The 18,184-nt window shown below is 41.8% G+C and overlaps 1 protein-coding gene across 15 annotated transcripts in view; it reads left to right on the forward strand.

Moving 5' to 3' along the window:
* The window catches only part of LOC124195665 (hormone receptor 4-like), a 64,273-nt gene that overhangs the window by 39,748 nt on the left and 6,341 nt on the right, over window positions 1-18,184 (forward strand). For 9 of the 15 annotated variants that reach the window (XM_046590185.1, XM_046590183.1, XM_046590186.1 and 6 more), the window contains 5 exons: window positions 1,695-1,868; window positions 3,205-3,267; window positions 3,570-3,779; window positions 8,919-8,969; window positions 9,449-18,178. In XM_046590185.1, coding sequence (XP_046446141.1) covers window positions 1,695-1,868; window positions 3,205-3,267; window positions 3,570-3,779; window positions 8,919-8,969; window positions 9,449-11,791 — 2,841 coding nt within the window. In that variant the 3' untranslated portion in view covers window positions 11,792-18,178. The remainder of the gene's footprint in view (window positions 1-1,694; window positions 1,869-3,204; window positions 3,268-3,569; window positions 3,780-8,918; window positions 8,970-9,448; window positions 18,179-18,184) is intronic. The other 6 variants (XM_046590192.1, XM_046590191.1, XM_046590190.1 and 3 more) reach the window with 3 other exon arrangements.

Raw genomic sequence — 18,184 nt, forward strand, 5'->3', positions numbered from 1 at the left:
CAAATGAAGAAAAAGAGATTGGTTAATCTGTTTTTCCCCACCGAAATTCGACTGTCCATATCGGGCGGTTGACTGACCATTTTGTTTTGATTCATTTTCGAGTGGTACTTGTTTTTCTGGTTCCATTTCAGCCACACCCGAGAGAGCATTTGGCCCGTCAGCAACAGCCGAATGGTTGGCAGGGTGGGTAGAGAAAAAGAAAATAGAAAAATAAAAAAATAAAATGAAGTGGATGACATCACCGAGCGCTCACTTCTTCAGCTCACAGTTTCTACCGTCCATATTTTGGCTTGTTTTGTCGTGTCAAAATCGCTGCGACGGCCACAACTTGTTGGACTTTTTTCTTTTAATTAGGCCGGCCAGAGGGGAGTTCGTGTTTCTCTGGCATCAACAAGTTTCAAAGTTCATCCTGCCAATCTCCCTGACAGACACACACACACACGGACATATTTTTTGGGAAAAGGGCAGTCGGAAGACGTCGACTATATATAGTGTGAAAGATGATGATCTAATTCGGCGATAAGCAGAAGCAGAGAAGCTGCGCTCTCGCCCATCCACCGTTTCTATTTAAATTTCAAAAAAAAAAGAGCGGCAGCCATGTTTTTTTTTTTTTGGTTGAGGGGGATTTTGAACTCTCTGGCTCTCTGCCAAAAAATGCGCACGGACTATGTCTGTGTGTGTGTGTGGGTGTGTGTGCGTGTGTAGGTACTTGATCAACTTCTTTGTCTCTTTGTGATTCGCTTGTCGAAAGAAGAAAAATCAAAATGAAAAGAAAATAAGAGATCCGTGTGTGTGTTTGACACGATGACAAAACAAAAGTTGTTTCCACCGTAACGGGAGCAAAGAGAAGTTGGAAAGGGGTAGAGTTGTGTGTGACGTCACGGACGCCTCCGTTCCGCTCGGTTGAACCCATCTGTCAAACGCAAGTCGCACACACACACACGGACCCAGACAACACCAGACTCAAATGTGAGACGGGTCAGCACAGTTGGTTGGAGTCGCTTCGCATCTTCTTCCAATTCGATTCCGTCGAGCGGGTCCCGCCGACAGCCAACACGGGACCCGCTAACGTGAAGACAAGACTCTCCGAATCGTGTCACGCTCGCTTTGCATTTCTCTGTGTGTCTCTGGTTTTCCTTGTTGGGTCTTGATGCTAATCGCTTTGAACATGTTGCCTATTGATTTCGATGGTGTTGTTGTTGTTAGGGGGAGATAGAGAGAGAGAGAGGAATGTTGTTGTCGTGGGGCGTCTGCTAAGTTTCGAGGTGTCATTCTGTTTGAGATTTCGCCCCCGTGGGAAAGCCAACACACTCACAGCACACACACACATCTCTGTTTCTCGTTACATTACGGCCGTGACTCAACAGCCAACACGTAGGAGCCCAATAAGGGGCAGGGCGGGCGGGCAGGTGTGTGTGGGCAATTGCGGTGAACGCCCGCAGTGGGGAGTCGACGATAATAATCAAAAGAATAAAAACAAAAAGAAATTATTTTTTTTTGTTCTTTTGTTTCGTATTTTTTTTTTTTTTTTTCAGGAGTTCCGTCATTTGCATTTTGTGAATTTGTTTGATGCTGGAATTGCGTTTGATGATCTTGTTAAATCGAAAAACGAGGAGGAAAACAAAAAGATTTTGATTCGTTTATTTGATTCTAATTTTTTGTTTGTTTATTTGTTTGTTTGTGTGTTGCTATAGGGCCGATGCAACCGTGAGAAGCCGCCGTGCAAATACTTTCACCCACCGCAGCACCTCAAGGACCAGCTGTTGATCAACGGGCGCAATCACCTTGCCCTCAAGAACGCGCTGATGCTTCAAATGGGCATGGCGCCGGCTGGCCAGTCCGTCTTACCAGGACAGATACCCACTATCGTAAGATTGATTTCTGTGGTTCATTTGTTTTTTTTTTCTTTATTTTTTTTTTTTATTATTATTATTATTATTTTTCCTTTTTAAGATTTGATTTATTTTTTTGCAAAAGAAATTTAAATCAGAATTTCAAATAATAAGTTACTGACGATCTATTCTAATCAAACTCGTAAATTATAATTGTCTTTTGGAAAGAAGCTATTTCTGAGTTTTTTTATTTTTTTAATTGTTGAAATTCAAACCTACAGAAAAACTAAAGAATTTTTCATTCTTTACCGATCATTCCTTTTTATTTTTGTTTTCTTTTTTTTTTTTTTATTTTAAAATCTATTTCTATTTATTCTTTCGCTACTCCTTTATTTTTCCGTGTGGCTGTGGCTCTGCTTTTCAGACGGCATTTACATCCCTTAGTCTTCCCGTGACGATCAGTCCCCCTACTCCTAGTTATTCATGAATAGAAAATGAAATGTTCATTTCATTTTCTCTTCAGTCGACAAAATTTGATTATTCGAAAATTGTGATGTGATATCCGCGGGAAGACACGATGGATGGCTTTTCAAATCGTTTGTTTTTTCACTTAATACCATCACCCCCAGCATCTGATTGGCCGAAATTTTTTGTCCTAACACCCTCCACCAAATAAAAAAATCAAATCAATCCTATCAATTAATTCGCCATTAAAAAAAAAAAATTTGAAAGATTTAAAGAAAAATTGTATTTTCAGCTTTTAACCAAAAAAGAATCGAATGACTTGCGAGCGCTATGATGCTAAACTACTACTACACTTAACTATCTGCTGCAATCGCCGCTTTTTATTGTTTTTCTTTTGTTTTTGTTTCTCTGTTTTTATTTTTGCATTTGATTTCTCGACTCGTTCGCACAAACCAAGAAACAAAAAACAAAAATCTTTCAGAACTTTTATCGAAATCGTTTCAAACTCTCTTCTTCGTTTTGCATTTTCGTTTGTTTTGCTGATTAGAATGTTTCATTTTAACGGAACTAAAAAAAAAAGGAATCATCACGTTCGAATGTAGAGAGAGAGCCGCATAGCGCCGTTTGAAGTATTTAAAAAAAACCAATTCGATTCGAAGACAATCAAAAATATTTTCCAATGCATTTTGTTTCGTTTTTCATTTTTCGGTGTTTTGATGTACACACACACATTTATTCACGACGATGTCGTCCATTCTAGATGAAAAAAAATCATGAAAGATATTTTTCCTTTTTTTTTCTTTCTAAAATTTATTTAAAATTTTAATTTGAGAAAAAAGTACGACAAAAATTATTGACCTTGTCCGTGTGTTTGTGTGTGTTCGTTTGTGTGTGTGTGTTCGTGTAGGACTACGAGTTTCGGCCGGTGAGATGTCTACCGTCTTCCGTTCACGATTGGTGTGAAATGTCTGTACGTTGTCCCACAATCTCCTCTCTCTCTCTTTATCTTCTAGTCTCTTCTTCTTCTTCTTCTCTTTCAATTTTTATTGATTAGAATTGACCTTCTTCTTCTTCTTCTTCTTATTCCATTTTGAACTGATTTCGTTTTTGGACGTTCTCCATGATGATTTTCTATTCGATTGTGGCATTGGAAATTGGCGCTGCTTCTCCCATCGACTAATTTCTGAATTTATTTCTCTGCCCAATTCGATTCGCCTCGGACGGATGGAACGGACGCTAATTGCTGGAATGTTGTGCCGAACGATCGTGCAGGCATCTCCGTACCTGGGAATGCCACAGTTGAGTTCGCCCTACAGTCACTACACGATGAGCGCCAGTCCCATGCTGCAGGTGGTCTCGCCGGCCGAGGCGGCCGTCAACTCTCAGCTGGGCGTCGTGGCAGCCGCTCAGGCCGGTGGCGCCGGAGTCGGTGGCTACCACGGGGCGCCGGCCAACAAGCTCCAACGCTCCGACCGCATCGAGGTAAGAAAAAAACAAATTACAATCACATTTTTATTAGTTCAACTAAAAATATCTCATAGAAAATTCATTGCCCCTTTCGTGAGTTCTCGTTCTGTATTTTTTAAAAATCAGACGTAAATGTTGTATACGTAATATATTTACCTATTTCGGCTGGTAACATCCAATCAACCCCTCCGTTCCCCCCAGCCACCATCCCACCCCTCGTCGACCCCTCCTGCCTTTTAAGCAGCAGCAAATTGAGCGTAGATCGTTACAAAGTAAAATAACACAACAGGTATCGTCCCATTCTTCGATATATTTCAGAGCTCTACTTATAGTTCGTTGACCAGCTTGATTATACATTCACATCAGCTCGAATCTTTCATCCTTAGAATGTCTCTCCCCTCGTCTTCTTCTTCTTCGGCGTTTGTAATTTCTCTTCTCCTCCTTTTTGTTAGTTCCAGCCAATGATCCACTGATTATAGCCAATCCAATGTGGATGATTGCGTCCATTCAATCATCCACTTCTTTTCTTTCTCCCCCCCCCTTCTCCTTTGTTGTTTTCTTATTTCATTACACTCCATCGGGCATGGGGGGAAAAAAGAAAAAAAGAAACAGCCGAGTCGTGTTCTGTTTTTCAAATCTCTCCTTTTACAGCCCTTTTTTTTCTTCTTCTTCTTTTTCTACTTCTACTTCTCTTTTTTCACGTAGACTCCTTCTCATCTTCCGCATTTGGTCTCTTGAGCGTGATGATGATGATGTAAGAGCTCCACCACCACCCCGCCGGCCAGATTTTTTTTCTATAAGCCCCAGCGCAAGCAATCGAAAAACGAAATGAACTAATCATTCATTTAAATCCCTCGTTTCTTTTCTTTTTTTTCTCCCCTCCATAAAAGGTGATCATTGAGCTCGTGTGGGGGAAAAAGAATTTGTTCTCTCCCTCTTTGTAGGAAAAAGAAGTTCTCATTTTCAGATGAATAACAATCGATGAGTAGATGATGTTGAGAGGCGTGGCTCGTTATAGAAAGGCGGGGTGTTGACCAATTTTTTTTTTTTTTTTTTTTTTTTTTCCCGGAGTGGAGAAGATGGGGTGGGGGGGATGTTGGGATCGTGTTGCTGCTCCCCTCGACACGACCCACGAGGAAAAGAAGCACGAAAACAACCAGACAAATGATTGGGCTGATTTGTGGTGTTCACCATTTCCCCAAAAGTTGTTTAGTGGTTTGTGCCCGGCAGCTTTCGACAAAAAACAAAAAAAATAAAAATCCCGGCATAGAGGCTCACTGGGGCACCTCCCGATTGTAGAAGAGCAAGTTTCGCCGCTTGTAGCGATCCCGCCCGACAACAACAACAACGAAAGAAATCCGAAAGAAAAAGGTGTGGCCGCTCGGAGGAGATAAAGATCAGAAGGGTCGAAGCCAATTCAAAGGTGTGTGTGCCCTGTTGTATAGTGGTAGTAGTAATACATATCCATAATTATACGGGGGGGGGGGGTTTCCAGCACCATCGGTCTCGGGGCAGAAAGAGTCACGCAGCTGCCGGCCGGGAAGAAAATTGTTGGCACTTCTTCTTCTTCTTCTTTTTGATTTTTGCGTGTCGCTGCGCAGAGACGAGGGCGCGTCTGGCATACCACCACCAGCAGGGGGTGGGCGTGTTTCCTTTTCTTCCTTTTATGGATGGGAGGAGGAGGAGAGGAATCCTTGCTCAATCGTTCCTCCCTTTTTATACTTGGAACACTCACGCTAGACCGTCAGCCTTCCGACGCAACTTTTTTTCTTTTGGTGAGGAGGAAGAAGAAGAAGAAGTTGAAGGAGGGGAGAGTTATCGGTTCCCTTTTCTTTTTTGTTGTTGGTCCGGGTGGAGTGGATCAGCTGTCTGACTTTGAGTTTTCTTTTTCTTTTCTTTTTCTTTACTAGACTGTTGAATAAATGATGATTGGGCCGTAGAAGAAACTTTTTTTGTGTGTGCGCCCCTCTCTCTCTCTCGCCCAGAAAAGGAAAATGGCTGCCACTATTATTATTATTATTACTGCTACTTAGTACTTACCGTTAAGTGCGATCCAGCTGAGCACTCGAAACATTTTTCTTTCTTTCCTCTTTTCCCGTTCGAGTGGCATTATTAACAACACTGGTAGAACAAGACGTGAAAGAGCTGCTAGTTAAGTACGACTCGACGCCATACGGGTGGGGTCGGTTAGTCCATATGGAAATGAGACGTGCATCGAGGGGTGAATAGAGAAGGAAGATTATGAGCTCCCGTGTGTGGGTTGGGTGGGTGGCTGTGTGTGGGTGAGGAGGGATCTAATTGAGAATCGATCGGTTATACACTAAAGACAAGATTCTTTCCGCTCCAGTTGGTCATGCGTTTCATATGTTCGCCCTCCATTTTGGGCTTGTCTTTCTGTGTGTGTGTGTGTGTGGCCCCCCTCCGATCCCTTCGTCGCAAAGTGGATCGAGTTGTGCTCTGCCCCGACACGGTGATTGCACACACACACACACACACACACACACGGGTCTATATATAATATCATCCAGTGATGTGCACGTCAACGGGATTTGTTGACGTACCAAAAAAACGTAGAAGTCATACGTATTTTAAAAGTACTACGTAATAAGTCAAAAAAAAAACGTCAACGTAACGTAAATTTTTTCATACTTCAAACGTATGACGTTACGTCACATATACATCATTACATTATTTATTGCTATTGCCCATAATATACACAGATTGCATTTGGAAAAAATAAGAATGAAAATTAAACATGGAGGGCTATTTTTAGAAGAATTAAAATTTCAAGAAAACTATCAGACAGTTTGTTCCTTCTAACAGTTAACAATTTTCAAATGGCAGACGAATTTTCGCAAAGCAAATTGTTTCTTGACTTTTACGGTAATAACTCATAACTGGACTTTTTTACACGTCAAAAGTATACGTAAAAAGTCAGTATTTTTTTTCACTTACGTAGAAGTCACCGTAAACTTCAAAAACAAGGAAAATTGACGTAACGTACGACGTAACGTCAAATTTTCGAATAAGTCACCGTATGACGTGCACATCACTGATATCATCCAATCTAGTGTGTGTGTAACGAGGAAGCACAACGTCGTCATCGTTTTTGTCTGACGAGAGCGAGAGAGGATAAAAGAGGATGGCCCTTTTCTTATTTCTTCCTGGAATCCCCTCTACCCCGTTTCTACTTTTTTCTTTATTACTTTCTTTCAAACTCTTCTCCGGGTCGACGAACCGATTTGTTTGATTGGGCGTCAAATTCTTTTGTAAGAAAAAAAAAACGTATTTCAACTTTTATTTTGATGATTATTATTATTTTTGATTCGCTGTCCCCGTCGTTCCTCAGCTGCTGGGAGAGTTGTTATCGTCGTCGCAAATAGCCTAGTACTGTGTGTGTGCTTGTTTCTGTTTGATCATTCGGGCGCTTCCCGTTATAGATTGTCATGGCCCTTTTGCTTTAAAGCAACACAGCCACCACCATCCAACTCTTTTGATGTGTACAGAAAAAAAAAACATGGACACAAGAATAGGTTGTACGCAAAATGACGAGAAGAAGAAGAAGAGAAAAATACCCGACACACAGAGTTGAGAGAGAAAAAAGATCTTTCCCCCTTTTTCGCTTTCATGTCATTGTCCCTTTAGAGTCTTTTGTCGTTCCGCTTCTTTGACGCTGACTAGAGGCTTTGATAGCTTTGATTGAACGAGAAATCAATTTGTTTTCATGCCTTCCTCCCTCCCCCCTCTTGTCTATATAAGTGTAATCGAAAAACAAATTGAAGCAATTATGAAATCGACTTAAAAATCCCAAAACGAATCTCAAAACGGGACCGAAAAAATCCCCAAAAAGATGGAGACGTGTCAGAACAACAACGCGGCGACGTCTGGACTTGAACAGCAACAGCAATTACTGCTCCTGCCCGTGAACTTGGTGATGGATGACAACTGTTCCGCCGCTGCCGCCGCAACGACCGCCGCCGCTGCTGCTGCTGCTGCCACCAGCCTGCGCATGGCCAAGAGACAACGGGACCCGGTCGATGAAGACCATTTGCCTATGGTATCTTGCATCCATCCGAGTCCGAAAAAGGAATCATTTCCAAAATGGAAATGATCCCCCCGTAGCCAATCCCGTTAGATTCCCCTTCGCTGGCAGCTCGACACCTTGTCATTTCAAATGAAAATGGGTCGATTCAAATTTCCCGGGCATTTTCTTTTTCTGACGATGATGAAGATGATGATAAAGAAATGAAACTTTCCTGGAATTCATTCAATCCGCTTTTTGTTGTCAAGATGAGAGTCGAGTGCGCAAATCTCGATCGAGAATTATTTTTCTTTTTGTGTTTGGCGCCGATCGATCGATCGATGGGCTCAGATATGTCCCCTCACTTTTTCAATGGATCGATAGGACAAGAAGCCGATGGATAGGTACAGGGTCGTCGTTTCGTCGGTCCCTTTTTTTTGTAGTTTCTTGTTTCACTTTCAGGGAACGCCGTTCGTCGACCTGATCCGTTTTGATTTCATTTGCGCTTCCGATCTTCACTCGAGATCAAGGAATCTTCCTGCCCATCCGTCACAGACACATAGACACACAGCGACTCTTTGATACGCGATTGAATCAGGCCCCCACCCCTTCCTCCTCCTTCTCTTCCCTATTTTGGGTCCTTTTCATCCGGCCCCCGACGTGGAGTGTGTGACTTGTTTATAGTCGTCGTCGTCGTCCTCTCCATGGAATTCTCTTTTGGGAGTCCCGGCTCTCTCTCTCTCTCTTATTCCTGGGAAACCTTTAAAAGGATTGGGAATCAGATAAGAGAAAGGATAGATCCTTGTACTCACTCCGCCCTCCCACTCCCGCCTTTCCTGATCCGATCCTCCTTATTTACATTGACTACTACCGAACTACTTGATATTTTAATTTCTTGAATTACATTACAGTTAAAAGTAATGTTTTTTTTTGTTAAAAGTAAACTTATTTTAAGAAGAAGGAAAAAAACAAAATAGTATGCTTGTTAAGTTGAATAGGTTTAAATCATATTATATATTAAGATAATCATGTAATAACTGACGTGTGTGTCTGACTGTCTCTCTGTCTCTCTCTTTGTCTCTTGTCTGTCTCTCGCTCTTGCGTGTCTGGGGTGGTGTTTGGGTGCTATACAGAACGAACTCAACAACCAGCTGCCCAGCAGCAACACAACGTTCTATTTTCCGGCAAGTATTTTATTACACATTTTTGGTTTTTTCGTTATCAGACTTTTTCCTTCTTCCTCCTATTCTGACGTAATAATAATATTATTAGAGAACATGTTTCCTATTTTTTTTTTTCGTTATTATTTTTTATTCTTTTTATTTAATATCGTATAAGGGGGAGAAGGGTCGATTGGATTATACCCGCACTCAGCTGCTATATACCAACCCACTTTGTACCTTGTTTTCCACGCAAATTCCTACATTTTCATTTTTGTATTTCTTTTTTTGTTTGTTTTTATTTATTTGATTTCATTTTTGTTTCGTCCTTTGATATGTACACCGGTCGCCTCTATTTCAGGGGTTTCATCTATTTTAAGTTTTCACTTTACGCAATTTCCTCGCAACTTTATTTTGTTTTATTTTTCTCTTTCCGGAAGCTTTTGACCGAGAAATTAATTTTGCGCTTGTACGGTGGTCGGTGTTGTCGATGTGTTGTATAGGCTTACCCTGGGATGATGCAACAATACAAGCGCTCTGCCGGCGACAAGAATTCGGCGGCGCAGAACATGGCGGCCGTGTACCAGCAGCACCAGCAGAGCGCGGCCAACGCGTCGCACCAGGCGGCCATGACGGCCGCGGCCTACCAAGCCCAGGCCTTGATGCAGTTGCAGCAGCAGCCTTACGGCGTTCCCGTCTCATGTGAGTACAACACTCTGGTCTCCTCCTCCTCCTCCTCCACTTCCACCACCTCTGCCACTTGCTCCTCCTCCTCGTCCACAACTAGCAATCCTCCAGCTGTCACAATCAACAATCTAGCAGCTACTACTACTACTACCACTACTACTGCTGCTCCTCCTCATGCTCCTGCTGCTGCTCCTGGTTTGGTAGCCACGGCGGCGGCAAACGTCACCACTTCTTCTTCTTCTTCTATTCCTTCTTCCATTCCTTTAACCTCTTCCTCCTCCTCGACTGGAGGTCTCCTAATCGCAGCCAATCCTTGTCCTTCTTCTTCTTCTTCTTCTTCTTTGACAACCAACACGACCACGACCAATAGCTCCTCTTTACACAACCCAATCGCTTCCAGTGCTTCTTCTTCTTCTTCTTCTGGTTTCAATTCGATTTTGCCCGCATTGTCGACGGCCGCTGGCCCTCTGGCCCTTGGTGGTGGTGGCGCCGTCAAAGTCTCGTCTGCTGCTGGTGGTGGTGGTGGCCTTCTCCAGCCTCCCACCGGCTTGAGTTTAGCCCTGACCAACGGTAATGCGGCCGCTTACGAGGCGGCCACTCTGGCCGCTCTGACCAACTTCTCCAACGCCAAACGGGCGACGGAAGAGTCTGAGCGGGCGGCCGCCGAAATGGAAGCCCTGGCGGCCGCCGCTGCCGCTGAGGAGGAGGAGGACGACTCCTCTTCCGCCTTGTGCATGAGCAAAAACAACAACAACATCAACAGCATTAGCGGCTGCATTAATAGTAGTAGTACTGTTGTTGGTACGAGCACGATTAGTCACGGTAGTACTCTTAGTAGCCAACTCGGCGGCCATTTTCCCACGTCCGCCTCCTCCATTTCTTCTTCCGCCGCTCCCACGGGCGCCTCGATCGCCTCCCTGATGAGTTCAGTCGGCGCCGGCATCAAACGGCCGCGCTCGCCCAATTCCAGCCAACAACAACAACAGCAGCCGCACCAAATGTCGAATCATTTGGCGTCGCAATTCTCTTCCAACTCGCCCAGTCTCCTCTCCTTCCCGCCTTCTTCCTCGTCCATCTCCTCCACTTCCGCCTCGGCGTCGTCGGCCTCCTCGTCGGTGGCGACGGCAGCTGCGGTCGCCGCCGCGGCTGCAGCGGCCGCTTTGCACTACCCGGCCCTGCAGCAGCCGCAAACGGCTCTGGCCTACACTGGCGTCTCGTTGAATAAGCAGCAACAACAGCTGGCACAGCAACAGCAACAACAGCAACAACAACAACATCACCATCAGATGGCCGCCGTGAGTGCAGCCTCGATGGCTCCCGGCTCGGCCTCGTTCCCCCATCAGATCCAGACGAGTTTGGCCCAGGCCATGCAACAGCAGTACCAGCAATATCTCAATCCCTATTACAGTCTGGCCCAGGCTCAGGTCCAGCAACAGGTCCAGGTCACTCCGGCGGCTTTCGCCAATCCCAGTTACGGCGTCAATCCGTTCGCCGCCGCCGCCGGAAGCGCCAATCATTTGCTAAATAGCGGTCATGCCGCCCTCGGGCTGGCCTTGTCCCACCACGGACTAGCGGGCCAACACGGGCACCATCAAGGCTTGAACGCTGGCCAATCGCCTCAGGCTCAAGCCGTGGCCGCCGCTGCTGCCCAGCAGATTCAGGCCCAGCAACAGTTGGCCGCCCTCCAGCAGTTGATGCAGCAGAATCCCGGTCTGATGGCCGCCGCGGCCGCTGCCGGCTATCACCCGGGTGCCCATCACCCGCTGTCCGGCTCGGGCTCCGTTAACGCCTCCAACTCCTCCCATCAGGCCGCCGCCGCTCAGGCTGCAGCGGGCAGCGCTCTCGGTATGTACGCGGCCGCAGCCGCCGCCCAGGCTCAACTGGGCAATCACTTTAGTAGTTTGGCCCATTTCAATCAGCAGCAACCGAGTCAGCAACATCAGCAACAACAGCAGCAGCAGCAGCAGACGCAAATGCATCCGCACATGCATCCGTCGCAGTACATTCAGTCGTTGACCGGCCAGGCGGCCGCCATGAGCCGCGGTGGCGGTGGCGTCGTGCCAGTGCCCAATCCGGCCGCTGCTGCCGCTGCCGCCGCCGCCGCTGCGGCCATGGCCAACGCCGGCCTTCAACCGTACAAAAAAATGAGGACCATTTGAATCCATTAAAAAAATCAGTAGAAATTCAATTTAAAAATAAAGAAAAAAAAAAGATTGATTGAGAAATTTACAACAAAAAATGTGACATAAACAAGGGCCATAATCCAGTTTGATAACTTTTAGTTTAGTCGAGTAGACGACATGATTTCTGTCAGTTGATTTATTTTTTGAAAAATTCCTTTTTCATTTGATTACGGATTTTCAATTTTAGAAAGAAACAAAACAGTTGAGTAATCGTTTTTTATCTCTCCCTATTCGTCGCCTAGCTCTCCCAACTCTCTTTTTTTTTATCCCCTGTCGTTATTTTTTTTTGAAAATATTTTTTCTTTGGCTCGAGTTCAAATTTTGAAAAAAAGATTACAGTTACCGAGAGAAGAGGACGAGACACAAAATAGGACAATCCTAGTCGTTGCGCAAAAAAAAAGGTGGGCCAATTCCAAAACCAACAAGAAATCAATTTCTGTCAAGTCGTTTGACTACTAGTGTAGAAAAGTTTTTTTGTCGACTTAGGATTTTCTTTTTGGAACAGACAAGATAAAATGTGAAACAATTGATTGAATTCGTGTAATGATTATTATAGTTTAGGTAGTGTGATTAGATCGTCGTAGGTGTTGTCTTATTATCTATCGCCACCCCCCTCCCCCCACTTCGAAAAAAAACGTGTGTTGACGCCATTGTTGTATGTTAGAGCTGTAGCTGCTAGCAGATTCTTGACACAAACACACACACACCGAAAAGTGCCGGTTTCAATTTCTCGCTCGTCGGAGACGCTATACGTACATTATATCTATCCTTGATATCATATCATTTACTTTGAGAAATTGATCCTTACCTTTCCATCCACCTATACTCTCTCCCCCTCCCCCCTCCAAAAAAAAAAAAAAAAAAAAAAAAAAAAACGACCGAAAACCCAAAAAATGTTGAATAAGCCAAAGATTCATACACACATTCCTTTCTTCTCTGTTTCCTTTTTTCTACAAAGAAAAGAATATTTGATTATATTACACGCATATAAAAAATAACAAAAAAGGGAGAGAATGTCGGAAGAAGAAGAAGAAGAAAAAACATTTAAAAACAAAAACTGAGAGCTGGTCTTGGTGGGGATGTGGTTGGACGTTGCTGGTCTATTCGCTTTTTCTTCTCCAAAAAATTCTTTTTTTCATATTCTTTCCTTGAAACATTCCCACAACCTTTTTTTTATTACGTTGCTCGAAAAAAAAAGAAACCCCTTCGATTCTTTTGCCTTTTTATCCGATTCCTTCCCTCCCTCCCCCTCGTACACACTCACGCACCACACAAAACAACACACAGATACACACACATCATCTTTTATTGCAACCCTATCTTCCCCCCCGCCAAAGAAATATTCATTCCTTTTTATTTAAAAGGAAGGGGGACCCAAAAATCTTCCCGTTTCTTTTCTTTTTGGAAACGTACCAAAAAACAAACAAATCCGCAAAACCCAAATTGTTATGAATTTTACCAGCCAAGAAAAAAAAAACAAAAAAACTACCTTTTCTCTTTCTCACCTTTTCCTACCTTAATTTGGTCAAAACTTCTGCTACAGTGCTATTTGACTCGCCCACCATCACACACAGTCACCAAACAACACTCACAACGCAAACACTGAAAGTCTCCCATTTGGGATTTTCGGGAGGAATTTACCGGGGGTCAGAGAGGACAAAGTATTTCTAGTTTTTATTTTATTTATTTTTTTTATTATTTAAAAATTTCTTTTTGATTTTTTTGAATGGGGAAATTTACTAATAACCCTCCCGCTGGTCTTGACAATGCCAAGTTGGTCTTAGCTCTTTTTTTTTTGTTTTAATTCTATTCTACTGCCAGTGATTTTGAACGTAATTTCTCCCCTCGTTTTCTCTTTTAGTATCCTTTCTGAACGCAACAGTTTTCCAACTAATAATTTGACTGCTGAATGCAGCTTGAGTTTTTGTGACTTTTACACAATCGCAAGAGCAGTGTCGTAAATGCTCCGAATTACATTTTCTGAATTTGACTGGTCGCCCCCAAAGAGAATGTTCACTTTCTTATCAAGCGCTGTCCTCTCGCCCCGGATTGGGAAAACGAATAAGATCAAAGATTCCGGTTTTCCCATTTTTCCCTTTTTATTTTATTTTTGAAATAGTTGATTCGATTCCAACCCCAAACGAAAATGCCAAAGTGTGAGAGACACGCAGGGGGGACTTTCAATTGACTACCAAATGTGGGCTGGTAAAATTGAAAGAAACCCAAAAGACACGTTTTTGTTACACGAAGACACGTAGACACACGCAAAAAGACCCGGACGTTGTTGATTTGCTAATGGCGAGTGAAAATTTTCATGGAAGCTGTGCTAGTATATATCTATTGTGGCGTTGTTCGTTGACTTACCAAGTATATATTTATCTATCAAGTAGATGCCGCGAAAGTGCATGAAATAATTTTTGCTCTTGTTATTTGGACGTTTGCCCTGTCCTCATTTGCATTTCCGGTTTTTCCCCCAACCACCCTCTGCCCCCCGTCTCTTTCCCCTCCGTTGATTTCTCAGTTTTCCTTGGACTCGGTGAAAAACAAAAACTTACAGCTTTTCTGAAGTGCAATTTCGAGGGAAACAAATTTATTCCACAACACAAAAACATTTGCTTTAAAAAAAAATTTTCAAATGCCGGGAGGGAATAAAAATGCCGTCACACACACACACACACACACACAAACTATCCTTGTCTCCCGCCGCTATTTCTTTTTTATTTTATTTTAAAATTTTTTATTTTATTATTTTTATCTTCTCATTTCTCTGTCCGGTGATCGGTGATTGTTTTATTTTTATTTTATTTTTTTATTTCCAACAATCCAAAATAATCATGCATCCAGCTGAATTTATTAACACGCATTCCGAGAAAAAAAGAAAAAAAAAACACACACACACACACAACAAGAAACACAAACGTTCTCACAAACCTTCTCCCATTTTTCCTCCTATTTGTTTTTTTTAAACGTAAAAAAAAGAAATAACCAAGTGTTGATTATTTAGTGCCAATCAAACAAGAGGCGTTTTTTTTACGAGTTTAGAAATTTTCATTTTTACATTTTTTGAGCGTGAATTGAATTGCATTTTATTTGTCTTGTCTGGATGGGGGGGGAGATTTTGGAACCAAAAGAAAGTCGTTTTAAATGTTCTCATATTATGCGTCGTTGATCGATTTAAAAGTTAAGAAAATTCAATTAGAAAATGCAAAAAAAAATTATTTTAATAACCAAAATTGCGTGTTTTTATTGGCCGTTGAAAAAGTTCATTGTAGATTCAAAGATTGTTATAAATACGACATGGGCTTGTCTAATTTTTTCTTGGGCATTTATGGTAACACACACACACACACACACACACCAACATCTACACCGATTTTTTTTTCCATTTCGAGATAAAAAGAAAAATTGCAGGAAGAAAATCCCCCTCTCTCCCGTTCCCCATGTTATACACCACATTGTCTCTTTTTTTACTTTTTTTTCAATGGCTATTCGGCGCTGTGTTGTACATGTATTGGCAGATATTTTCATTAATAATAATGGCTTCTTTGATCTGTGCATGAGTTTTTCGTTATTGACCTTCGTATTTGCGCGCCTCTTTTTGACATTTTACTGCCAAATCCCCTCCGGAAAAACAACGACTCACCCAACACCTTGATTTGACCCCGCCTACCCTTTATTTCACGTCACAACCAAATTTATTGATTTGTATTTTTTTTTATTATTAATTATTATTGTATTATTTTCTACGGTTGGATTTGGGTTCGAAACTTAGACTTAGGCGGAAAATAGGCCGACGCAAAAAGCTCTTTTTAAAAAACAAAATTTCCTTAGCTACTGTCTCAGTTTATTTATTTTTTCTGTGAACGGGGGATAATCTTCTCGGTCGTATTTCGCTCTACTACTTCAACGCTTCCATACAATGTACTATAACACATTCCAGCAGCTAGCCTTTTATTATTTAGACCGCATTCTCCTTTTTTTTCTCTCCTGTAATCTATTGCCTGTTATATATTTCTCTATTTCGCCGTACCGCTGAATTAGGACATATCAATTCATTTTCTTTTCATTTCCTACGACTTTTTTTTTTGCTCTCTCTCTCTCTATCGCCCCATCTACCCATATCTGTTGAATATATTTAGACGTTTATCTATTTCTGTCTGTGCTTCAAAAAGAGCCTTATTAATACCGTCTCATCCATGTGTCTGTGATCCGCTTACAAAAATCCCCATCGCACACACCCTCTTTTATTTTTCTCTCTCTCTCCTATTTTTATTTTATCTCTTTTCGCTGTTGAAAGTCGTCCCTTCGATACAACATCCGCACACAACACGTTAACCAAAAAAAAAAACGAAAAAGAAAACCACCTTTTGATCAAGTCTAAACAAAATAAAATATTGTTTTTTTTTTCTTTTTTTGGCATCAGCGTGTTGGCTTTCCTGGAATTCATTCTCGAATGATTTCAACAGGAAATTCAAAGAAACCGCTAGGAGAAAAAAAAAAGAAGAAAAATGGAAAAAGAAACAAATCGCTTTTATGCTCTTTCATTTGGTCACGAGCGCTGCGTATTTCTGCTTAAAAAAATCGTGTTTTTTCTTCCCCCTTTCCAAAAATAAATACCAAAACATGAATTATTTATAATATTCTTGTATTATAAACATGAAAAATCGATGTTGTTTGCGTTATGTAGTTGCGGGGCGCCTTTACACAATTTTCCATATCTTATATCCTTTTTTTGATTTCTTTATCTGCAAAAAAGAAAAAATTATTTCGTTTTTTCATAGAAACACCTCCTTATTTGCTCCCCTCAAACTTTCCAGCAGAAAAAATTGTCCTAAAAAAAAATATTAACTTTTTTTGAAACTAAACTTAGTTGGCAGCTGCTTCCCCCCACTTCCATTTTTCATCTTCTTTAACTTATTCTTCGCCTTGCGGCATCCTCAGCTTTTATAGTAATCTCACATCCACTCAGACACACGCGCTATAGAAGACGTTTTTGTGATGGTAATCGTTTCTGACTGGCCCGTAGACGTCCTACTACTAATTAACGTGAATGTAGTTAGTCTGTTTTGTAGTCGACTGCTGTCCGAGTCCAGAGAAAAGGAAAAAAAAAAAGCCTTTCAATGGACACATTTTGACCGCAACGAAACACACACAATATTAATCAGCGAAACTGTACTCTGTATTATAAAATTTACGCTATCGTGCAACGAAAGTAGTTGATTGCCGGCCAAACAAAAATTACGAAACAAAAGTGTTTGTGACGCGCAGAACGTTGGGTTTCTTTGGAATGATCTTCGCTTGATTAGATAGAGCAAACAAAAGAACAAGCAAAACACGGAACAAAAAACAAGAAGAAAATCTAAGCAAAGCCAAACAAAAGATGGTGGTGCTCACTTTTTTTTTTCTTTTTTGCTCCACGGCTTTTATTTTTTAAACAAACAAAAACAGAACATTTGGTATATTCACACCACACACGGCATTGTATAATCAGCCGGGACGGAATCAGCAGGTAAGTATGTGTCAAAATTTTTATTTTTTCTATTTCGTTTCAAATTTTTTGTTCAATTATTTAGTTTGTCCTGCAAGTCGGGATTGTTTATTTTTTTTTCTCTTAGCTATTTATCAAATGGATGCCTGATTGTTGCATTGTTAAATTTAAAAAGAAAAAATTAAAGAAAAAAAAAGATTTGGTGGATTTGCATTTATATCCTTTGCCTGCAAGATCTTTTTTTCTCTTCTGTTGTTGTGTTGGGGTGATTCGTGTTGACTGCCTTAGATAAAGAAAAAAAAAATTAATTAAAAAACAAAAAACGAATGAAATATTTTGTTTTTCCTATTTAATGTCTTGAATATTTTCTACTCCTATTTTGCATGCGACTCGACTCTCTCTCTGCTTTTGCTCGCAATTATTTTCCTGGCGTGGACTCTTCGATCCCGGCGACATCTTCGAATGTCAACCCAATCTCGACGCGCCTTCAACATTTTAATTTTCCACGTTCGCCACATTAATTTCACACGCATGTTGTTGTACTGTTTTTCTTCTTCTTCTTTTTTCTTCGTTTGTTATTTGCCTGCCACGAATTGTGGATGCCGTGTTTGACATTATTTTGTTTGTTTTTCTTCCGCTTGACATATTTATTGAAAAACAATATTTCATCGGGATTGTAAATTTTTGCACGAACACTCTACTACCATCCTGATTCTCCTCCTCTGTTGTGGTTTGGTGGTGGTGGATGTCTGGTGATGGTTATGCTAAACGACAATTACCCACACAACCCTACCATTCGGATATTGATTGTGATGCGCGTCCTCACAGTATCAACTAACGTTCTCAGTGTCAACTACACTGACGAACAAGGCCAAGTAAGT

This window comes from Daphnia pulex, chromosome 6 (genome assembly GCF_021134715.1).
Source record: "Daphnia pulex isolate KAP4 chromosome 6, ASM2113471v1".
In the NCBI taxonomy this organism is placed as follows: domain Eukaryota; kingdom Metazoa; phylum Arthropoda; class Branchiopoda; order Diplostraca; family Daphniidae; genus Daphnia; species Daphnia pulex.